The 25,366-nt window shown below is 34.3% G+C and overlaps 1 protein-coding gene across 2 annotated transcripts in view; it reads left to right on the forward strand.

Moving 5' to 3' along the window:
- The window catches only part of Papss (3'-phosphoadenosine 5'-phosphosulfate synthase), a 58,480-nt gene that overhangs the window by 16,391 nt on the left and 16,723 nt on the right, over positions 1 to 25,366 (forward strand). The window contains exons 1-2 of one of the 2 annotated variants that reach the window (XM_089631185.1): positions 1,627 to 1,941; positions 11,490 to 11,679. In XM_089631185.1, coding sequence (XP_089487311.1) covers positions 1,861 to 1,941; positions 11,490 to 11,679 — 271 coding nt within the window. In that variant the 5' untranslated portion in view covers positions 1,627 to 1,860. Of the gene's footprint in view, positions 1 to 1,626; positions 1,942 to 11,489; positions 11,680 to 25,366 lie in introns of those variants that run through there. The other variant, XM_089631193.1, reaches the window with a different exon arrangement.

The following is a 25,366-nucleotide window of genomic DNA, read 5'->3' on the forward strand; positions in this document are numbered from 1 at the left end:
AACAATAAATAAATGCAAAATTGAATGGAAACTAATGTAAACGTTGAAACGAAACGTTGCCCAATAGCCCAACGCTCCGTCCTCATTTACACTCGCCTGACATCGTAGATCTCCATCCTATTTGTATTTCGTGAACACAGTTTTGTATGGAAATTTAAGACTCGATCAGGCAAATATTTGGATCACAAAACACACCCACAAGGCACTACAAGGAATGAAGGTACTCCTAGATTCCTACATGGAGATGAATTAGTTTTACTAATTCAAACTATTGGTATACAAGGCATGAAGGTACTCCTAGATTCCTACATGGAGATGAATTAGTTTTACTAATTCAAACTATTGGTATACAAGGCATGAAGGTACTCCTAGATTCCTACATGGAGATGAATTAGTTTTACTAATTCAAATTATTGGTATACAAGGAATGAAGGTACTCCTAGATTCCTACATGGAGATGAATTAGTTTTACTAATTCAAACTATTGGTATACAAGGCATGAAGGTACTCCTAGATTCCTACATGGAGATGAATTAGTTTTACTAATTCAAACTATTGGTATACAAGGCATGAAGGTACTCCTAGATTCCTACATGGAGATGAATTAGTTTTACTAATTCATTAAAAATCTCTTCAAATTATTGGTAACCCTGTTAAAAACGGGATTGCAGGCCGCTTCCTGATAAAAATTATATATGTTCATGCACCTGCACTTGCCTTGATAAGATACAATGACGAAATGCGCAAATATTAGGATTTTAATTAACCCTTTTTCCGAAATCGTGATAATACATTCCTCTTTTATTCAAAGTTTAACAGGAAACCATTCAATTCATTCGTGGGCCTGCTATCCCGTTTTTAACCGGATTACGAATAATTTGAAGCGATTCTTAATAAATTAGCAATATTCAATATTAGTAATTTTTCTCCGTGTAGATGCTTTTTTACATTAATCCCACACCGGAGGCCCTGAGGAAAATAATTTCCATCAGGGCCCATGTCATCTTTGTGGATGCTGTGTAGAGAGTCTTTTTAAGAAAAGAAAGGAGAAGAAGTTCTATGAAGGAAAAAGGTATGAGGGGTGGGTAGGAATCTAGGGATCAGTATGTCCAGGAGTGACGGAAATATCATCCATGAGAGAGAACAGCTGGAGAGAACCACCACCAAATGACAAATTATATTTTAGAAAAAATAAAGCAATTAAATTCCTTTGTTTCGGGCTAGTTTTGTAAGAAAAATCTAGTATTCTTTTTTTTAATGTCTAAAAACAACAATTTATCGGATTTAGCGAACCATGAAAGGCGTAAATTTGAATGGTAAAAAATACAAAATCATTGATTTATTAATTTATTTATCGGTTTGGTGAACGTTCTGTTTTATTCAATGTCACGAAGCGCCAACCGAGAAAATCAAATTTAAAGGTTTTTTTTTTATTTACACTGAACTAAAATACGGAATTGTACGTAAAAGTAATTGCTGTAAAAATAGTTATATTATTGGAGAAGTAGGTACTTGATTTATCCTTGCCCCCCCCCCCCCCCACAATCCCCACTATACGTGCTAAGCTCTGGCAACACTGATTCCGGTGCGGGAAAGTTTAAATACGTTCGTTCGATCACTCTCCGCTTTACTTCATCATAGTTGATGTTTATAACAAGTCGCGTCCAATCGTTACTTCACTTTCCTTTGACCGTAAAATGGGATACTTTCTTTTCCCAGTCGCTTGAGTTCTGTTCTGGTGAGAATCACCAATGTTCGTAGTATTATAGAAAGTGGATTCGTTTCGCGATTTCTGCCGCCGTATTTCTCGAGTGCCGTGTTGTTGATAGTTAATACAGGTGTGCATCTTCCGCCTTTAAGATGAGTTTGATCAAAAGGCAGCAGAAGTTAATGGAGAGGATAGAGCATTTCAAAAAGCAGGAAGCAGAAACTAAAACTTACGTAAGTCTGTCATTAAACTGATTACTTGTTGATAAACAGTGATTTTTATCCTTGGAATTATAGAAATACATTTTGTGTAGGTACCTACGTAAGATGTGGTGTTTTTGGGATTACAACACACAGCTTATTGAACGAATTCTTTAATTTCGCCTAAACTAGTTTTATAGATTGTTTTTTTTTGTCAAATTGTCACTGTAATAATTAGTATTACAATAGCGCAGGCCCGTGAATAATCACTGATGTCTGAATGCTGATCAAATCAGTTTTGAAATTGGCAATGAAAACAATTTTATGTTAAAAATATTATATTATAGGTTAGTTTTAAACATCTCTAATTTTGAATGTGACATATAAATTTTAGAGCAAATCCGAGTTCTAGAGTTCATTGAAGTGGACTTACAGACGACAGACACAGAGACACACAACTGAAATTAGTATTTTTATAGTTATTTATTACAAATATTACGGTGTTCGTGTATTTCAAGCTTGTTTTTGGTTGTTTAGTACCGAAGAACCCGGGTTGCCGGCACTGAAACTGAATGTGATTAATGTTATGTTTGTATTGCCCTCTGCAGGTTTATCTAGTTTATAATAGTTATGTAGATTATTTCCCGCGTCTTCCTTGTTTGTATTTTGGCGCTAATTGTCTATGGGTGTAGGGAGGGGAGCAGGGTATTTTTTCATTATATCACATATTGCCTAATACGTAAGTAGGTACCCAGTGACTACCAGATTCATTTCGAGAAAGTGGTTCTGAAAATTATACATTTCTCGCTAATAATGCCATAACTCGCAAAGTGTAATCATTTCAGTTTATGCAGATATAATTTAAATATCGGCGATTTTAATTTAATCTCATTACGTGTAAATTCAATATTGGTTTGAAAGGGGGATAAGTTTTAATAATAGGTACATAATAAATGACCTTGTTTATTAATACAAAAAGTAAAGTTCCCGAATCTCGCTACACGTAAGCATTTATTTTAAATTCCACTTGTATTCAACTTAATTAATACTGGAAACAACTATTCAAGTCGGGGAGATGGAAAAACATGCACAAAATAGGTTATTAGTTTTTTTTACTGATTAATGCTTATTGCCTAACTTTAAAACATAACTTTGAATGAGAAAAAATTGAATTTTAATGGATCTTTTACCATTTCTTCAGACATTTATAAATCGTACTTGCAGCGAAATTCGGTAACTTTACCATACAAATTACACATTACAAATCTATGTAAATGTTCGTTTGTTCAAAATCTTAAAACTTTGAAAGTTCTTGACCGATTGCTTAGAAATTTTGATACAACGTAGCATTCGAATACGCCTGTTTTTTTTATATACCTACATTATATAGATGTCACCCGTGACAGGTAAAAACATCCTTTTTAAAAAACAGCGCCATCTGTTGAACAAACATGCTTTTTTTAAACAGCGCCATCTGTTGGACGTAAAGACAACACGCGCTATTGTTTCTCTATCTGCACAGACAGATTGAGCCACAGCAACGCGTGAGGGGTACAGCTAGTATAGAATAAAAATAATCGTCTTGATAAAATGCATTATCAGTGGGGACTTGATTGCTAGTTTTGATTTTAAAATATAATTTTCTTTACACATACATACACATCAGTTCCAATATAATGTGTGATTGCAAAATGTGTGCCATTTTATCGGCTATTATGCATATATTATTATATACGGAAAATACTATTGAATTCGGCGTATTTTGCCAAACTTTCTTTTAAATCGCTTAGCATTTGGGTTAAGAATACACCTAGTCCATGTGCTTCTGCACTATGTAAACAATCGTCTTTAATTTGACGTGGGCCTACCTGCTTTTATCTTAAGCACTTTCAATACAATTCCCATAACACCTCTTAACACCGGTCTATAACACCGAACAGACAAACAGAACCTATTCCTAACCCTTCATTGGCTTTTCTTTTTTACCAAATTCATTCTCATTTACCAAAATCCTAAACATATGTACAGTTTACAGAGCATCGCAAATCATTTTTAGTCACCAAATTCCTTACAATAATCGGCAACCTAAATAACAGTAGCGTGCATTCTGTTATCGGCTATATTTAGTCTTTCAAGTTCGGGTATGAACTATATTGTGCATTGAATATTTGAAAATTGCCTTTTTATTGTCATTTTCCGTTGATTGTTAAGGCCAACTGTATAAATGAGCGTACAAATTCTTTACCGAATTCATTAAAACAAACGAATTTAATGCTTTTAGTGGAAGTGTAGTATTAATTAAACAGTATGATTTCTAAACATTGTGTATTTATTGTAAAAACATAAATATTAATATAAAAATTAAAAAAGATATTTTGCAGAAATTGGTCAATTTTTTTCATATTTTTCTATAATTTCTTATGGGTCGTTTTTCTCAGGGGTACACATAAGGGGTTCCATGATAACTCCTCAAAATGACAATTCAATACACCTTTAAAAGGTGATATAAAGTCATTAAAAGTGATGAAACAAAAACTAGTTTTTGTTTCATCACTTTTCATAACTTTATAACACTTTTTATAGGTGTGTTCAATTGTCATTTTGATGAGTTATCCGGTCACCCACTTAAGGGTATAGCACAGCTTTTCAACCATCACGGAGTACGCGCCACTGCTGTCTAATAGTTGGATACTAAGTCTATACATGTAGTACACGGAGAAAAATTAGTATTGCTATCTTATTAAGAATCTCTTAAAATTATTGCCAATCCGGTTAAAACGGGATTCCTGAATTCCTGTTTAATATTATCGCATTTCTTCATTATATATTATCGGTTCCATGACAAATCAACACAGTGACTATTCAACACACCTTTATAAAGTGATATAAAGTCATTAAAAACAATGAAAAAAAACAAAATTAAACCAAACCTAACCTACTTAACCCAGTTAATAAAGTTTTTGTTTCATCACTTTATATAATTTTTAAAGATGTGATGAATTATCATTTTGATGATTTATCCAGTCACCATATTATCAAGTCAAATGCACGTGCATGAACACATGTTCAGATATATTATGAATTTACTAAAAGTTTATCCGGAAACGGTATGCGATCCAGTTTTTAACCGCATTGCCAATAATTTGAAGCGATTAATAGTACTCATTTTTTGTCGTGATATTCACCAGAACCTGACTGTTTTTTTTAACGTGAATATTGCACAAGAGTCCCAACTGCTCCCGGCTGTCTAAGGCCCCTGGGAATATAGCAAACCCAATAAGGATATGTTGTGAGGTGGAAGGGAGTGAGGAAGGGGAGGAGATGGGGAAGAGTAAAGTTGAAAAGCACCTACCTGTCGATCCAGATCTGGTCAATCATCACCTCTAAAGCCATTTCAAACAACGTTTCGATTCAGAATGGTGGTCTTTCAACGGGGCGATACTATGTATAGTATTTTATTTTAACAATATGTGAAATAACACAATAACAGATATAAATTAAAATTAATGTATCTACACATATTTTATCACGTAACAAAAGTGTATTAGAATACAGTTATTTATTACATAAAATACATTTGATGCCCATTTATATTATTTTCAATTTATTTGCTGTTCGATTATTATTTACTGTACAAACCATTGAGGAACAAACGTCCTAACTTCATTATTTTTACCTCTTTGGAATTGAATTTAATCATCATCTATATTCTATATGGCATGATGCTATATTGTTTGTTCCTATTCTCCAAAAAATCGGTAGTTTCAATGGAAATTGGATAGAAAAATATATATTACCCCCGTAATAATAAACGAGTGTTAAATATCACGCAACCGATAAACAACCATTTTCCGTACATTGGTGGTTTTTTAATCACTTGTGTAAAAGAAACATAAAACATATTTATTAATAAGGTCCACAAAATATCGTTTAGTACTAAACGGTGATTCATGATAAATTTTGTGTGTAGATAATATTATAAATATGGTGATATTATTTGCAATGCATTTTCGAGAAATAACTTTCGAATTTGTGTTAAGATGATCGACCATTATTGGACAATATATATTTTTTGTCTACGACCGTACGTACGTAGGTACATACATACATACTTTAGTTTGTAATTCTTTACAAAATTAGATGATTTTCGTGTGTTAAGAAAATTATTCAAATTAAAATATTTATTTTCAAATCCAGTTCCTACCTATAATCTATTTTACCAAACGATTATTTTTATTATTCATTTGATACTAGCTGTACCACACCACGCCTTGCTATGGCTCAGTCTCTCTGTGCAGATAAAGAGACAATAGCGCGTGTTGTTTTTAAATACAACAGATAGCGCTGTTTAAAAAAACGCATCATTTTTATGTGTCACAGCATGCTTTTACCTTTAACATTTGACATCCGTATAAATAGGTATATAAAATCGGTGACCGGATAAATCATCACAATGATAATTTATCACATCTTTAAAAAGTTATATAAAGTCATGGAGAGTGATGAAACAAAAACTTTATTAACCGGGTTAAGTTAGGTTAAAAAAAAAAAATTTTCATCGTTTCTAATGACTTTATATCATTTTTAAAAATGTGTTGAATTGTCACTGTGTTGAGTTATCACGGAACCTATAGAAACACACGCGTATTCGAATGCAACGTAATGTCACAATTTCAAAGCAATTAGTGAAGAATTTTCGGAGAACAAACGAAAATTTACATTTTTATTTATATATATGGAAGTATGGAACCAATGCAATAAAATTGTACATGGAACTGGAAAATAAGATGTTCACTTTCAGTTTTCATGTTGGCAAGTCAAGTTTAATTCTGTGATATTTCAAGGTTTAACACTATTAAAACATAATATAATAAAATTAATATTTACATTTTCTATGTTTTGTAAAGTTATACTATATTTCTCTTGGAAATTACATTATTAAGGTCTCGGAATGTGCAATATGTACTCAGTTTGATTCTATTTATATCCTAATATGTACCTACCTAAAGCATATGCCAGTATGCCACAGTCTTGTGAGTCATTTCTGGGTCGTTTATCCAATGCCTTGGTGTGTACCTATAAATTATTATACTACACATAAATTCATAAATAGTGTAAAGCAAATATAGATGGATTAATAAGTTGTAATGTATGTTGCATCGTGAAGCAAAGAATGTAATTATTTATATTTCCATAAAACAGTTTTACACCAATATACGTAAAAGAAGCATGAATTTAAGTTGGGTCGTGAAGCAACATAATGAATTTATGCTGTTACATAGTGAAAGAAATAATGGATTATGTTGCAATATGGGGCAAATTATGTATTTATATTGCACCGTGAATCAAATAATAGAATCGTGTTGCAACATGAATCCATAAATAAATAAAATAATTTCCATTAAATAAATAAATACATAGTAAATTATGAATTTATGTTGGGATGTTTGTATGATTTATGCAAGGAGAAATATGTATTTATGTAACATTAAAAATAATTTTTCAAATAGTAGCTCCATAACTCACGATGGAATTGATGTTTGCTGGCTGAAAATTGTTGCGTTATCCTCACTTTCTTTAAAATTTATATATGTAGATATTTCAAAGCTTGATGGCGCATGATGGAAATGACGTTTGGATATGAAAATGCGACTATTTTGAATTTCTGTTACGAGCATGAAATAGCTGATAGCAAATTTCACGATGCGTGAGTTTACCTTACGCAGACAGATAATCTCATTTAAAGTTGTTACGATAGGTACAAGTGACGTCATTATTATTTGATCGGAGGGTAGGTAACATTGTTTACGTTACTCCACGGCGGCGCGATGCAAAGAGAAAGTAGAACAGGTTAAAGAATGTATATGTCTTTAAACGATCATTACCTTTTTAAGGTCAAAAGAGATCATCTCCCGTCAACCTAGATACAGGTTGACAAACTTAACTTTGCTATATTTTTATTTACTTAAATAATAGAGATGATATATAGGAAAGACACCTTTATATAAGAATCTTCAACTGGGTGGTGCAATTTAAAGTTCTCATTCGATTTCTTAAGGCAGTAACTTTTTGTCAACGTCTATTCTGCTTTTGTTTACTTCACGAAGTCGTGATGACAAGATAATAAAAGAATCTTACGATATAGACTGATGACTTTTGCGCCACTCTGTAGAAACTTTTTAACTGCAAAATAAAACTGGGTAGCGTTTACAACGAGCGTACGACACATTCTGGATAAATTTTATTTTTGGTCAATTTAGTTGAGGTTTTAGTTGTAAACAGTTAATTACTGTGTAATTCTCTCCGACAACTTTTTTGAGTGTGTAAATTTAGCGAACGAAACGCCAGCCTGTAAGATATTTCGGTAATTTGCGACAAATCCAATATTAAGACATAGTGTCTGAAGAAAGTTAGTTTCTGTTTATTTACGCAATTTAATTAATTAAGAGTGGTTCAGATCACGACGTAACCCAACTGATAATTAGTTTTTTTTTGTCTCAAGACAGTGTTTTTTTTTTTTTATTAAATGGTTTATTGTAAAAAAAAATATTTCGTCTAATTTCAAAGTCATTTTTCAGGTTGAAAGTTGACCGTGAAAGTTCTATCCACGTTCTGTTTTTTCTATTCTTGAAACAACTGAACTATAACGATATATGTAATAACAGAACTTGTATAGAACTTTTAAATTAGATCAATTGTTCAAATTCTCAAACAACCCGTCCTAAGAAAATGAGATTCTATTCATAACAGTGAATAAGACCGTCGTAAGCGAATGTTTGGGGTCGAGAGAGTCCAACTGGAAAGGTCAGAGGTCTCCTCTGCCTGCCTCTCCCGATCCGGCATGATATGCATCTGGTGGGCAGGCGCGTCCGCCGCGAAACTTAGCGAACCACTAAAAACTAAATTAAATCAGAAACAAAATTGGTCAAATTCCTTATTTAGATTCAGGTATTTTGAACATAGATTTAGCAAATCAATATTTTGTCTTAATTTTGAGGTTATCTGTATTATGGTTGGTTTAGATTTGAGGTTAGTGCCCATTGCTACAGTGAAGCGTGGGAATGTATCACAATGCAGAAGATGCTAAATGGTCCATGTAGTAATGTAATGTTATGGAAGCTGATAGGCGTGCTTAGCAGAACCGTAATAGGCAATTTACGCGTTTTGGTACCCATCTAAAAACGCGCTCCCGACATTTAAAAAATGGCTTGGAACGTTGAAAAAGCAGCCACGAAAAACATTACGCAAACTATCAGTACCTACCTAATAATATCATTTTTTAAATTTTAACAGTCACAATTTAATACTGAATGACGTAACGGTTAAATGTACTGTAATTAATTTTCCCGTATTTTAAAATAGGTACAATTCATGTGGTTTTTATTTACTTTTATTTTTAAGTAGATCAGGGGCGTACTGGGGGCTATTTTTATTATATTATTTGTATAATCTCTAAATAGAGGGCCCGCAAATACTTTAATAGTACACAACTGCTCACCCTGTACAAATCGCAAGTGCGCCCTACTGTCGAATTTGGCAGCCATCTCTGGTCTGGAGCCCCAAAATACCTGAAAAAACCCTTGACTCTGTGCAGAAACGGGCGGTCCGTTTGATAGATTCCCCAATCTTAACAAACGGACTGCAATCTTTAGAGCACAGGCGTCAGGTAGGTATGCTGTCCTTGTTCTATCGGTATTACAATGGAAGATGCTCTGAGGAACTAGCGTCATTGATCCCTTCGGCACCGGTGCGTAGTCGGGATACACGCCAAACGCGCGCCCAACATTTGTACACAGTTGACACTTGTCACATGAGAACGGGTCGCTTCTACGATTCGTTCTTAAGTTCAACAGCTCGGCTGTGGAACGAACTGCCGGCCTCTGTGTTTCCTCCCTCCTACAACATGGGACTCTTCAAGACCCATGTTCACTCCTTCCTCTCCACAAAAAGACCCTCCACACAGCATCCCCAAAGATGACATAGGCCCTGAGGGAAATTATTTTCTTCAGGGCCTCCTGTGTGGAGTAAATATAAAAAAAATAGTATAAAATAAAGTCGCTATCCGCGTCTGTCTGTTTGTGCGCTTAGTTCTTCTAAACAACGCGACGGATTTTGATAGGGTTTTCACTATCATTTAGAGAATTCCTAAGGAAGGTTTAAATATATAATACATCAATATTATATTTATAGAAAGGAGAGAAAAGTCGATATTTTATAATCAAATCGTAAAAAATATATTTCCGGGCACTACATTGCTAACGCTGGCTAAATCTCATTGGATATGTCAAAATAATGTACTACGGAATTGTATATCTTAAAAAGGCCTACAGAAAAGTCCGCTATGATATATTTATAGGATAAAATCCAGCAACACCGGGTTCATAAATAAACCTGTATATTTATAAATACGAAACATAAGAAATAACAACTAACATGTGTATTAGAAACAACAAGCAACTACAAATACAACATTTGAAACAAAACTTCTATGGTAATAAACTCTACAACAAAATCCCACTCTCATTCAAAAACCTACAACAATAATATAACATTTAAATCTCAAATAAAAAGCAGGATACAAAACATAGGGAGATCAGATAGATAATATAAACACCGAATATAGACTAACGTTAGGTTAGGTTTGGTTTTTTTCATCATATTTTCAATGTTCTGTTTTGTCATCTTTTTTATGTGAGACCGTACACGAGTCCCAACCGTCTAGAGCCAGTGAGACTATGTCATCCCCAATTGGGGTATGTTGTAAAGCTGAAGGTAGTGGTGAGACTATGTCATCCTCAATTGGGGTATGTTGTAAAGCTGAAGGTAGTGGTGAGACTATGTCATCCCCAATTGGGGTATGTTGTAAAGCTGAAGGTAGTGGTGAGACTATGTCATCCCCAATTGGGGTATGTTGTAAAGCTGAAGGTAGTGGTGAGACTATGTCATCCCCAATTGAGGTATGTTGTAAAGCTGAAGGTAGTGGTGAGACTATGTCATCCCCAATTGGGGTATGTTGTAAAGCTGAAGGTAGTGGTGAGACTATGTCATCCCCAATTGAGGTATGTTGTAAAGCTGAAGGTAGTGGTGAGACTATGTCATCCCCAATTGGGGTATGTTGTAAAGCTGAAGGTAGTGGTGAGACTATGTCATCCCCAATTGGGGTATGTTGTAAAGCTGAAGGTAGTGGGGAGGAAGGTAGCGGTCAGATCTGGTCACCAAACACGGCCAAAGCCATTTCAAGCGATGTTTCAATTCTGAATGGTGGCCTTACACAAGGGCGATACTAAGAGTATTTTCCACTCTGGAACGTGCCGCAAACATACTGCATATGATTTTTAACGAATAATTTGTGAAGTAACACAAATTAATCAAATAAAATTTACTTGAGCACCCCGTGATTTGAACCCGCTACCTCCAGCTTGCTAGTCGAGAGCGTTATTCCTCGATCACGGAGGCCGTCATTGTTCTGTGATGTCACTGTTCTGTTTTGTCACTGTTCTGTTTATACCCTGTTGTCACTGTTCTGTTTTTACCCTATTGTCACTGTTCTGTATTGTCATGGGACCGTTTGTGTGTTGCAGTGCGCGCAGGTGGCGACGAACGTGCGCGAACAGCAGCACCAGGTGTCGCGCGCCAAGCGGGGGCTAGCGCTGGGCTGCCTGTCGGGGGCCTCGCGGGGCTTCCGCGGCTCCACCGTCTGGTTCACCGGCTTCAGCGGGGCCGGAAAGACCAGCATCGCCTTTTCTCTGGAGGCCTACCTTATCTCTAAAGGTACCTTTTCGTTTCCTATTACTGCTTACGTTAAACTGATAACGCCACATTTTAAACCCCTATTTAGCATATATTAGTTCCACTTTTAAAAATGGCCTGCAAAAGTAAGCCATAAAAAATATTTTATATGTAGGTACCCAAAAAATTATTTTATTTCTTTTGATAATTTCCTTAACACATCCATCTATTCTAATTTTGAAAGGTTCGCTCGTACCGAAGTACTCACACAGTAAATTATGTCATAATAGCGCAGACCCGTAAAAAATCACGGAATGGTCTGAATTCTCGACAAATCAGTTTCAATTTTTTAAATGGAGATTTAAATAGTTTTTTGTAAAAATATTATATTTAGGTAGGTATTCGCAGAATTCACAAACACTTCAAATTATGAAAATTACACTTAAATTCAAAGCAAAAGTTCTATAGTTCATTGAACCGGAGTTACAGACAGACGGAGTAGCAACCGAAATTAGTATTTAATACCTATTGTAAATATTTTTTTCATTCACGTCATTCTTTCAAAGCTCGACCAGCCTTACGGCCGCGAGGGGTTACTTGTGGCATTTTTTCATCGACCAGCTCCGATTACGGCTCTGTCTCGAATCTTATATATTTCCGTAGTAAAACGTACGGATTGTTCGATTGAACACACGTCTTATCGCACCGCCATTAATTTAAAAGTTATTACGTGAGTTTTTTTCACCCGTCAACGTAACAATGAGTAATACCATGCTCCAGGAACTGAGGAGTATTATTCTCGAGCAAAATAAGACTATTAACGAATTGTTGACCCGGGTAAAGTGCGTTAAAACGATGTTGAATTAACAAATGACAAACAATCGGAAGCCACTCCATCAAACAAAGAACAATGGATGAACGTCAAACGCAAAACCAGGCAACGGACAACTAATAACCTGGTTGTCGGTAACTCCGATAAGTCTTCGAACGTCAAATTATTTCCAAGGATAAAGAATATCATTGTATCTAGGATTCTAAAGGACACTACAGAAGAAGATATCCGGGTACATCTAGTGAAGAGAAAATAACAAAATCTGAGGTACAGAAATTCATCACAAATTCACAAGAATACGCTGCATTCCGCATTGGAGTAACGGAGGAATTGTATGAAAAACTTTTGCAGGAAGATTTATGGCCTCGTGGAGTACCGGTAAGACATTACCGATACTTAAAACCTAGACAAAATCCGGTTGATTTAAGCCAATCATAAACTGAATAAAGATGCAGAATGACTAGGCAGGCTAAAAGCGTATCCTCCCCCTTGCATAATTTATTATCAAAACGTGCGGGGATTGACATCGAACACAGACGATTTCTTACAAAGTATAACTGTACAGGACAATGACCTTATATTACTATCGGAGACGTGGCTCAACGACAGCATCCACTTGATCAACGTTATGAAGTCTTCAGAAAGGACGGGACCTCGGGTCATTTAAGGGGAGGAGGCGTGCTACTAGCCGTGAGACGCGACCGCGTCACGCAAAACCAGAGACTCACCTTTCTAGAAAGCGACGGCGAAAACTTATGGATTAAGGCCAAAATAAACGAAGTTTGTATTTACATCTGTATAGTATACATACCACCGGTTTCACAGATAAATATTTACTCAGAATTTTTCGACAAGGTCATAGCTAATTTTAAAGTTTTAGTAGATAAAAAAATGATTATTGTTGGTTATTTTAACTTAAACTCCTGTGCTAGTAATAAAGCAACTCAAACAGACTTACTATATTTTATGGAACTATTCCAAATGAAACAGAACAACTTTATCACTAATATAACAAACAGGACACTGGACATTGTTATCAGTAATTTTGACTTAAAAGTGTTCAAATCTTCTTATGTATAGAAATCGCACTCAATGAAAGGAAATCTTTTTGTCAGAATGTATTAGTTAACGACGACAGAAATTGTGTTAAGCGTGGATGGAACCTTGAACGTGGTAATTTCGAACATTTTTATTTCAACTTGAATTCTCAAGACTGGAAACCTTTGTTGGAACTTGAAGATGTAGATATAGCAGTAGATTATTTCTATAGTGTAATTTATGATCTTTTGGACATGTGTTTTAAAAGAAAACGTTTACCTAGCTCGTAAAGAAAATACCCTAAGTGGTTTAATGGTGAGATTCTTAGGGACTTGAAAAAGAAAGACAAATATCTCAGAAACTGGAAGCGCACCGGTTCGGTGGGAGATCGGGAAAAAATTTGCGTTCTAAGATCTAAAATCAAATGTTGTATAAATATTGCATACATGGAATACATTAAAAATATCGAAAACAACGTCAAAAGTGATCCGAAATCCTTCTGGAAATTTATTTCCAGAAAGAGGAAAGACGGCGGGATTTTAAACCAATTGAACGGACAGACACATACAGGGCCCGATATTCCGGAAGCATTTGCAGAGTCATTCGGAAGTCAGTATATGGTGATCAAAGTGCTGAATTTGACTCCTATACTCCCGAAGGTTACTCTTCATTAACTCAAAATGTTCACATAGTACATGTAGATAAAAATGATTTCCTAGCGGCAATAAAAAAACTTAAACCAAAAAAATCTGTTGGACCAGACTTTATTAATACAATTCTTCTGAAGGGATATGCTGACCCGTTAATGTCACCTCTCTTACATATATTTAATATTTCTCTAAATTCTGGTAAATTCCCCGACCGTTGGAAAATATCAAAGGTCACGCCCCTACACAAAAGCGGCGATAAATCAAATGTATCGAACTATAAGACCTGTGGCGATCCTTTCGGCACCGGCCAAATTATTTGAACTTATTATACAAAAACATATATATAGTAAAGTAGAACCTTTTCTCATAAATCAGCAGCATGGGTTTAGGGAAGGCAGATCTACAACGACGAACTTAATGGTGTTTACGGATTATGTCGCAAATATATTGGATAACAACGAACAATTAGATGTATCGTATAATGATTTTGCAAAAGCTTTCGATAAAGTAGATCACCTCATATTACTAAAAAGCTTGAAACGTTTGGTTTCTCATATAGAATGCTTCTGTTCTTCCACAATTATTTATCTAACAGAAAACAATACGTTGTTTATGGGCAGTTTGCTTCAGAACCTTACTTCACAAACTCTGGGGTCCCTCAAGGGTCTAATTTAGGATCTCTGTTATTTTCTATGTTTATAAACGATATAGCCCTGTTTATAAAATTTGTAATTTTTTTGTTATTTGCTGACGACATTAAACTTTATACCAATATAACGTCAAAAGTGGATTCTACTCATTTACAAACCGATATCGACGGAATCGTAGAATGGATTAATCGAAATAAACTCTATTTTAACAGCGGAAAGTGTACAATTATGTGCTATACAAGGGCTAGGAGTACTCTATTTAATAACTATAAAATGTCTGGTACCTCGTTTAAACATATTTCACTAATGAAGGATTTAGGAATCACTTTCGACACACGCCTGACATTCCGTTCTCATATCGATTCGGTGTGCAACTCTGCGATGCGAATGCTAGGCTTTGTAATCTGCAACGCAAAATCTTTTTTCCAATACAGCAGTCATAAAAATGCTCTACTTCACTCTGGTTCGCAGCATTCTCGAGATTGGATCAGTAATATGGGGACCCGATGATGCACTCTACTCAAATGATGTAGAAAAGGTGCAAAAAAAGTTAGCCTAGCTAAATCCCCCATCATTATACTAACAACATTTTCCGCTGCTAATGATGGTAGTAGGATGAATTCAAGTAGTACTGCTGTCCATTCGTAATCTATGTATATTATTTTTACGTAAAAATATATATAGCCATGAATACGCGCCAAAAAGCCTCGAACCGGCTCTGACCTCTACAACAGATTTTGCGTAGAAATGGTTTTGACTTACTCGCTGGAAAAGTGGGTCGTGTTGTATTCGCGTAACTCGTGCGATGGTGTAATTTGCAAATTCATAAACTATAAATTCGACACATTTTAAAAGTGCTTTGCTCTCGTTGCAAAATTCATTGAATTTAGTTTATTTATGCCCTCGGGGCGTTTTTACATAAAAAATGTCTTAATTACATTTAAAGGTTTTTTTTTAATTTTCATAATATAAACAATAATAATTTTATTCCCATACTGGCACTAGGTATAGCAAACAATAGAATAGTATAAAAAATAAGAGATACTTAGTAGATAGGAATAGTTTATTAATAAAAGTAGAAATGTGGAACTTATTCTTCATTATATAGGTACTATGGCAACACCGAGATACGTCAATTTTAGATAACAATGATAAATTATAGTATCTACATTCAGATGTGAGGTTACGCTTGATTCCCGAATATGACAGTTCAACATCTAATAAATGTCTTTTTTATGAAATATGTCAAGAATACGAAAAAACACACTATCATTCAATTATCTGGCTTACGAAGTGTTAAAAAATTACAAGTTCAAATATTAAATGAACTTAAAATATGATGTAGAATCGTCTCCTTTCGGAAAGTAGCACTAATTTCTAAACACCGTGTATATCTACACAGTCTACAGTGTGACAAATAATTCACCTGAACCATAGTGCTTTTTAACGTAACGCCTCTTTACTTTTGAATCATTTTGGTGTTGCTATTTAATCAGTGGAACGCATATGGGTCTCTGGAAAACATGCGAGTATTCTAATATGATTGTTATTAGAGTAATTTGAGTTGCGATTTTGACCTTAATGTTTCGAAAAATGTATGAAACACAAATCAGCATCGTTTGGGCTTATAAAACGTTAGGTTTCAATAATATTTTTTCTGTTTTATTCTCCGCCTTCAACAGACAATTTAGAAGATTGCAGTGTCCTTCTGAATTCAAACATAACATCACATTTGAACCCACTCCAATTTGTTCTAAAATTGGTGCTGCCATAATAATGAATTCTATTTTGTTTATGTTGCCATATTAATAATTTTATTTGTTCTATTTTAATAAATTTTCTAGAATTTTTTGAGACTCTTTTGTTAACCATACAAGGTAGGCACTAGGCTGGTGACGATGGTGAGACCATCGTCCATCGGTGTGTTCGTGATGATAATGATAATTAACATCTCAGACTGGGGATAGTAGATCATTCGGTGCTAATTACAACGGTTCATAGTTCATATTATTTGTTTAGCACCGTTTTGAAGTAGGTACAGACGTAACTTGAATGGGACTTCGTCGAATGATGGCAAAGTGGTTTATTATATCTATCTATAGATGCATTTACCTTTATTTGGCTCAAAATAATATATATACCTAGGTACACCGTATTCCAAGAATACCGCGAAACCTTGGGGGTGATTAAAATTCTATTAAAGTTTTGTAAATAAAGCAATTCATTTTGTTAAATGTATTTAAAAATTGTTCAATGTAATTGTAGCTTTAATTTTGCAAGTGTTGCATGTGTTCACACATGCAACACTCGTACACAAAAATACGAAATTTATAACTAAATTTGAGCACTAGTGATTTTTTTTCTTAATTTTTCCCGTAAAGTTTCGCGGTATGCGGGTGGGACGTGGTGTCTATTATGTTTAACACGTGTAGATTTTTAAAACTTCTATGTTGGACGTAAGAGCAACAAACACTATTGTTATTGTTATTATGTAATAAAAAAAATTATCAACATGTTTCAAAACCAAAGATTTCTCCACCAGGATACAAAGTATAATGAAAATTAAGACATGATCATCAACAGAATCAAGGAGCAATCAAGATAAATAAATAATATGAATAAATGCATTAAAGTGAAATTGAATTTAGGATGTGATATTTAAAAAAAATGGTCACTAACAATATTTTTAAATTATTTTTATTCAATTTATAAATCGTTTATATTGAAGGAATTACAACAAAATACAAATGAAAAACACCAGGCGTCCGAATTTCTCCTAATGCTTTCAAGGGGTATTTCACCACCTCGGATTAAACTGTTTATTATCGCTACTCGTAGAGTCACTACTCGTATACATATATTATAATATATAAGCAGGTATTATGTTTCACAACCGAGTAACGGAACGCCTCAAGTAAATGTTTTTATAGCCATGTTAATCCCTTCATTAAAATAATTTGACAAATAGTTACTTAACAGTTTACTCAGATGTAGCGAAATACTCCCTCGTTCGTCCAACATTCGCGTTTTCCTCCTTTTTAGGTAAGTATCAGATTAAAATGTTTTAAGTTATTTATGTAGGACCCAGTTAAATCTGCCTGTTAGAAGAGTTGTATTTCAACAAAAAAATATAAAATGAGCCATTATTATAAAAAAAATAGTAACATAACACCACACTCGTGTATTCAATTTATGTACCGTAAAGCAGTGCTACTTTGATTGTGGTGTTACTCTGGCCCATCCCGATAAAAAAATGTTCCTGCGTATTACGCAAACATAGCAGAGGTAGTTGCATCTTTAGAAGTGGCTGGTATTTTATAAATTTAATTTTATTCGAACGTGTTTTTGATAGCACTAGGAAAATGGCGCTTTTTTAAGTGCAGCGAATTAAACGTAGGTAAATATAACATATTTTGTTTTAAGCAATTAGCTGTCGTTATTGTGAGGTATGATTCCGATATATGTTAACGTATTTTCGTAATTACTGTAGAATACTTAACCTCACATTACTGATTACTTTGATATTAGAATAAAACTGCGACTGTGATAAGGCTACTTTGTCCCTGAGTTTTTTCTTATAATATTTTTTTCCTGAAGTATAGTAGATACTAAACGTAGTAGTCATAAGAAAGATACGTCATGAATGATTTTTTGCATATTATTTTGATCAAAGTAACCCCAGTTTACGACAGTTTAAATATTTAAACATAACTTTCACTCCAGACTTAACTATTTTCCTTTTACAAACTGTTACACACGAAAAATTCAACTACAAAAAATATGAATACCTTACCGTACCACAAACTAAAAAGTAACGTAGTAATGTATGACGCAACAAGATGGCACTACGTTGTTAATGTTATATTATGACTTATTAAACTATTAAGACTAGATTAAAATCTCAGGTGCGTAATAATATATTTAATAATAATGATTCACTTTAGAATAAATTGGGTTGGCGATATACCTTCTAATACAGTAATGAGCAACCCGCGGCCTGCGTGCCCATTTCGTGCGGCCCCGGTTTAAACGGTTTTAACGGTTTCTGTTTGGAGGAAAAATTTACTCTTTCTTCAAAGTTTTGAATCGGCCGCTCAAAATAATAAGTTTTTTCAATACATATTCTTTGAAAGGCAGAATTTCGTAGTTCGACCCTAATTATTTTAGAATATTTTTCATACAGCGCCTTTTTGTTGATTTCCATGTTTTCTTGACGAAAAAATAAAAATAATCGAACCATAAAAATCAACAGCATTTTTTAGTCAAATTTTTTGCCATCTTTTCGCGTCAAATTTAAATCAACTGTGGCCTGCGTACAAACTGATAAATTGGCCCTCAGGCTAAAAAGGTTAATGATCAATGTTCTAATACGTATAATTTCAAATTTATTCCGTGTTCATCTAAAACACACCGCTAAACAAATCACTTTCAAGATGATAGAGAAAGAATTGTATCGCGACGTAAAAATTGCATTTGATTAAAATACGTAGATTATTATTATTATTGCCAATCCTGTGGGAGCCGGGTCCTGTGGGAACCGGGTCGGAACCGAGTACCCGGGTACCCGGCGGCATCACTATTCAAAACCAAGATTGCAATATTAAGGCGATGCACTACGTAGTAATTCAAAATCATGTGTTTTTGTTTTAAAATTTAGTCGCCTAGAAATGTTTCAGATGCTTTAATTAAATATTGCAAGTAGAATACATCTTGGCCTTTAAAATGATCGAGTATTTTTTAGATAAGTCTTTTTATAAGCCCAGAAAAAAATTATGTATAAGGCCTATGAAAACTGCTTTAAAGTTCAAAATCTCCTACTTTACGAACCCATTTTCGGTTATGATTTTATTGTATAATGTGGCAAATTAAGTTATTTATAAAATGATGGGAAAATAAATATTTATGCCTGAACATCCACAAAATAAAATAAAAGGCACTTTTTGGCCATTTTTTTCTTGCATAAATCAAAACAGGCGGATGGTGTTAAGCGGGAATTTAAACCTTATCGCCATTTACGTAAGGGGTGTTATTGATAGCGGCTCGATTTAAAATATTACACTACGCAGTGGATCGCCTTAAAGAATGTGAAGTTTTACGACGTGGAAAATTGCATTCAATTAAAATTATTATTATTTTCAATTAAAACCCATTGGTTCCACTTTATTGACGTATATACTTATGTACGGGAAACAGGTGCATAGTTATTTTCCGAGATGAGTGGAGAAAATTTAAAACCAGAAATGATATAAGAAAACGTTCAGCTTCTTTGCAGATTATAATATGGTGACTAGGTAGGTACTGTATGATACATAAAATGCATAACTAACCTGCTTCCCTTATGTATTTATCTATCAGGTAATCCCAACATAGATATGAATAACTAGCGCAGACCCGTGAAATATCACGGAATAGTCGTAGATGCGCTATTGCGTCCTTGTCCAAACGTGCTTCATTATTATCACGCGAGTAGCAGTGCGTGAGGACCGGATTCGGTAGTTTCCGGTCGTTCGGCGTTGGAAGCTTTGGCGGACAAAATTGGACTAATCGGAGGTATTGCACCATTTTTTTCGCCTCGTATCTCTGAATTATCGGAAAACTCATTTTGAAAATAGCAATTAAAATAATTTTCTGTTAAAAATAATCGTAAATATTCGGGATTTCTGGCCACGCTTAACACGATTTAAAAAAAAACTTTTTGATTCACTTTAATTACTATAAAAGGAAACTGGCTGCATTTGAAACCTATCCTAACCTATAATAACCTAACCTTTTTAAAAAATATTTCTTCATTTATAAACATTCGCCCAAAATAGTACCTACCTAATTTGCATAGAGTAAATGGTAACTTTAGCCACTCGTATGGTATCAGGAATACCGACATAAGAAAATGTAATCAATAGAAATTATTTTGGCTGTCATACAACGAAAGCGAATTTTCATTTTACGTAATTAAAAAATAAAATGCTAATATTGAAAAATTCCTAATGAATCAAGAGGTTTTATTTTTTAAAACTTCCAATTTTGAAAATGATGACACTTCAATTTAAAGCAAATCAAGAGTTTATTGAACTGGAGTTATATAACTGAAATTAGTGTATTACATAATAATGCGTACCCACTAATCATTGAAATTTATTCGTTTTTCTGATTTATTTATTTATTATCTCGATAAAATATATTATTTGTTTATTTTATGCCCCATGCCTGTCTCACTGGGAGGAGTTCCCGTCTCGAGACATGCGTAGGTACTACAGAAATCTACGGTTTGCTTCCAAAAGGGCCGATGTCAGTTTTTGATATATATTTTTTGCGATCCAAATGGGATTTTCACAAACTATGAATACCGTTAAAAATGTGTGGAAGATTTAAAGTTTATTTTTCTTATTTTGTTTATCGTACTAAAAATATGTTATTTTTATCAATAATTGATTTCAAAAACGATCTAAAATTACACATTCCGAAACGGTTCCAGCTGGCTTTTATGTCGAAAACGCCACTGCAGTCACTGCACTGCATAAATAAACCACTCACTAGATTCATAACTCCGAGCTATTTAACCATAGATCTGCCGACAGTTTTTAATTATGACGTAGACACAGCCTAATAGACAAGGATTAGAGGAAACAATAAAAAAAGGCGCGACCATAGGCAATATGATCTTCTCTAGGTGCCTACGCCATTCATCAGCCTTAAATATTATTTAAAAAAAATTAATGTTAGAAATGTTAACAGATTCTTTTAGGACGACAAGGCTCCATCTCACAAATCCTGGTCCTGCAAAAATGATTTCTAAAGTATCTTTTCTTACAGCACATTTTCTCGGGACGGTGCTTTGTAAGTTGAAAATCTGTCGTCCCTAGAGGCCGTGGTAAAATATATACTTGAAATTTGAATTCCTTCACTTAAAAAAAAAACATTTTCAAATAATGATTGTGCTTTTCTACGACAGTATTGAATGTTAACATTTCCCTGCTTATCAGAAAAATTAAAAACTTTGTTATGTGTTGTAAAGTTTTTTTTTTTTATTTCACTAAGATAACAGAAACAGGAAGCACAAATAAATTTATTAGCACAAAACCATAGACATATGAATATTAGTAGACCTGCCCTAAGTGATTAAAAGCGTATTATCCCCACTCCCCATACCGGTTCCATTGGAGCCGGCTGGGCTCGCGTATGACCTCAAGTGAAATTTGAAAACGTGACGTCATCATTCTTGTGCGAACTATGGTCGAGGCATCATCGGTTCATTTTACGAAATAACACGGCAAAATGTTGACTTGTGATATGAAAACTTGTAAAAATAGACGTGAAAAAGAGAATAAACCCAATTGTCGTATTACATTCCATAAGTAAGCATTATTTTACTTTATTTTAAGCTTATTCACACCGTATTATATGGATCAGTTTTAGAAACATATACTATCACATCACAATGTAGCGATTCTCAAGTGTGCTCATCGTTGTTTACTGGGGTAAGTAAATTATGAAACATTTGTAAAAGTGTCTTAACTAAATACTCTGAAACTAACTACGACTCTGCAAACAGAAGAAATTTACTTTGCCGAATTTGGACTTCGCAAATTAGTTCATAACGTGGCGAGTAATTTGCGCTCCCATGTAAAAATGTCTATTCATTCAAAAGCAGATTTTACTTTTAAGAACTAAATGGTGATATTATAATACGAGATGCTATTTACTGTCAGATTGATTTATTGACGAATCACAGTCAGCTTAACCCCCTTCGTTCTTCAACAGTTGATTTTACCCCTCGCCATTATCTTCTCGTCTATTAATTCCTATGTCTGTGCACAAAACACATTTTAAATGTGTACCAAGACAATATAGATAAAACAGAACAAGAAATACAAAAATATATAAAAATAAAATACATCATAAAGAAGGCGTTGAAAGACATTCATTATCAATAAGTAATAAGTGATTAGAAAAAAAATACATACTAAAGTAATGACAAATAAAATAACTAATCAAGACAACCATTTCTTCCTATATTTAGAACATTTTCAATAACGTAGGATGGCCATTTTACAAGCAACATAGAACAGATTTACCTTTGTAATCCTTCAGGATCATTTTGGAAGAAGGATTTACATCTTGAATGACGTAATCGTGTTATTTTTTATTTCATATAAAGTTTATTTGCAGGTGTTTTTCGATGTCTGTCTCACTAGGCCTGTGTCGAGACAGACGTATTGTTTATATAAATTAGTGTTTAGATATTATTTGATTCATATAATATTTCATTACATTAAATGACAATGTGAAAATGATAAAAAATAATAAATAATAATAATAAATTGGTTAATCAGCATTTAGTTGGAGTACATACTTATAAAGGGGTTTTTTATAAAATTATTGATCTTGGATATGTCTTGGCTTATGATCCAAGACTTGGTGTCTGTTTTATATTTTAAAAAAAATTTCCAGACTTTAATGGCTAGTGGGAGAGCATTAAATAGCCTTGTTGCAAAATATCTAAAATTTCTCTGGCCAAAGTTGTTTTAGCGAAAGGGTTGCAAGAGATTATGTCCTTTGGTTCTAGTATAACGAGCAGTTTGGACATTTCCAAAAGTAGTTTTGTGTTTGAAGAGGTATGCTAGTATGTTTTTGGCATAAAGTTGCCCAATATCCATAACACAGATTTTCCTAAAGGCGAAGCTTAATGCCAAATCACTATTTTGATTAATCTTTATAATGAATTGGTGTACATTATGAATACCAAAAATATGCTTTAGATAAATTGAAGGTTTTCCTATCGTTTCGCTTGAGTACAAATGTAAACTACTAAAAAAAATATTTTTTCAATAGAAATGTATGTTCAGTATGACAGTTTCACTTGATTAACTTTTTTGCTTTCTTATACAATTATTTACAAAATAAATAAAAAACTAGTCTTGTACTTGAAATCGAACGTTTCTAGACTCCGTTTGTCAAGCGATTTTAATGCCTATTACCTACAATATAAGGTAAACCAAGAATATACACATTTTTGGCTTGTAGCTTCCTCCATAGATTTCATCCGAGCTGCTTGTGATCGGTAGTTTGAGGATAATCTTTATTATAAGTTTCTGAGCTTTAGAGATTGGATCAATGGTGGCAGCGGTTGCTCCTCCGCATGCTATAATACCATACTCTATTAAAAAATGACAAAGTGCATAGTAGATTGTTTTGAGCTGGTTTAGGTTGAGAAAGTTGCGAGTTTGTCTAAAAAAGTAAATGAATTTTCTAAGTTTGTTTGCTGTAGTGGTTATATTTTGTTTCCACTTCAAACTGCTGTCTTTGATGGCATCACACATGTTGGCAATGCGGAACTACTTAATGATCTATCGGCTTTTTATTTCCGATTGAGAAATGGGAGTCACAAACTAACGCATATCTCGCTGATATTGGGTACGATATGTATTCAAATCTGTCAGTTCTCCATGCCCATTCGCGGAACCTCCTCTCCTCAAATCTTCCGTGGGTCGGATATTTATGTCGAGAGGACTTTCTGTCAGTACAGCCTTTCACACAACACTGCTTACTAAACTTTATCGTGGGACATTTTCATATAAGCAGATAATTCAAAATATTTAGGTTCACGACTCCCAAGTTTGGACAACATAATCAACACAACAGTCTGAATGTGACATGGTTTCCGGGGGAAGTGGAGCCTAGCCTAGCCTCTCTTTCTGTTACACTGGTTTTTACTTCAACCACCATACTTTACAACCATAGAAATTTCCGTCTATTTTCTTCGGTTTCAAATTTGGATCGGAGTTGTACCCCCCTGCCAGTCGGCTGCCAGTCACGAGAGTGGTATATTTATGCCACTCACCCTGCGCCACCGGCTGGTAAGACGGCTGTCACCAATGTTGCCGGCGTGACATCAACGCCGCCATATTCACGAATAAAAACGATCATGTGGTTTTGGCGGTAAATCGAAAATGGCACAATATAAATCGTTGCATAAAATTTATTCTTCAACATAAAAATAAAATGAAAATATCTTCATTATCGTAATGGGTAAAAAAGGGTAAAAAAGCACCAAAAATACCCTATTCTATACGTAGGCCTCGTAAAAGCTGACATTGGACATTATAGTAGCAAGCCACAGTAATGATTTAATACAGGGTTTTCCAATAAGAGGTGTTATTTTGAATAGCCCGCTATTTCGGTAGATGTTACTTTTGAAGCTGTCATTTTTTGACATTTGACAAGTAGAAACTAGGGCATTAATAAAAATGGAACGATACACGCTTCAACAACGCATTGAAATTTACTTGAGTGAATCAAATGCAAATCATCTTGAGTGATGAAGCCCATTTCCACCTCGGTGGCTTCGTCAACAAGCAAAATTGTCGCATCTGGGGCTCGGAAACACCCAAGAGTTATTGTTGAAAAGCCTCTCTATCCTTAACGTGTGACTGTTTGGTGCGGTTTATGGTCCGGCGGAGTCATTGGACCTTACTTTTTCGAAATAGATGTTGGAGCAACAGTTACCGTGAATGGATTGCGCTATCGAGAGATGATTAATGATTTTTTATGGCCGGAATTGG

The sequence above is a fragment of the Hesperophylax consimilis genome, chromosome 1, assembly GCF_061612785.1.
Source record: "Hesperophylax consimilis isolate HC1 chromosome 1, BYU_Hcon_1.0, whole genome shotgun sequence".
Taxonomy (NCBI): Eukaryota; Metazoa; Arthropoda; class Insecta; order Trichoptera; family Limnephilidae; genus Hesperophylax; species Hesperophylax consimilis.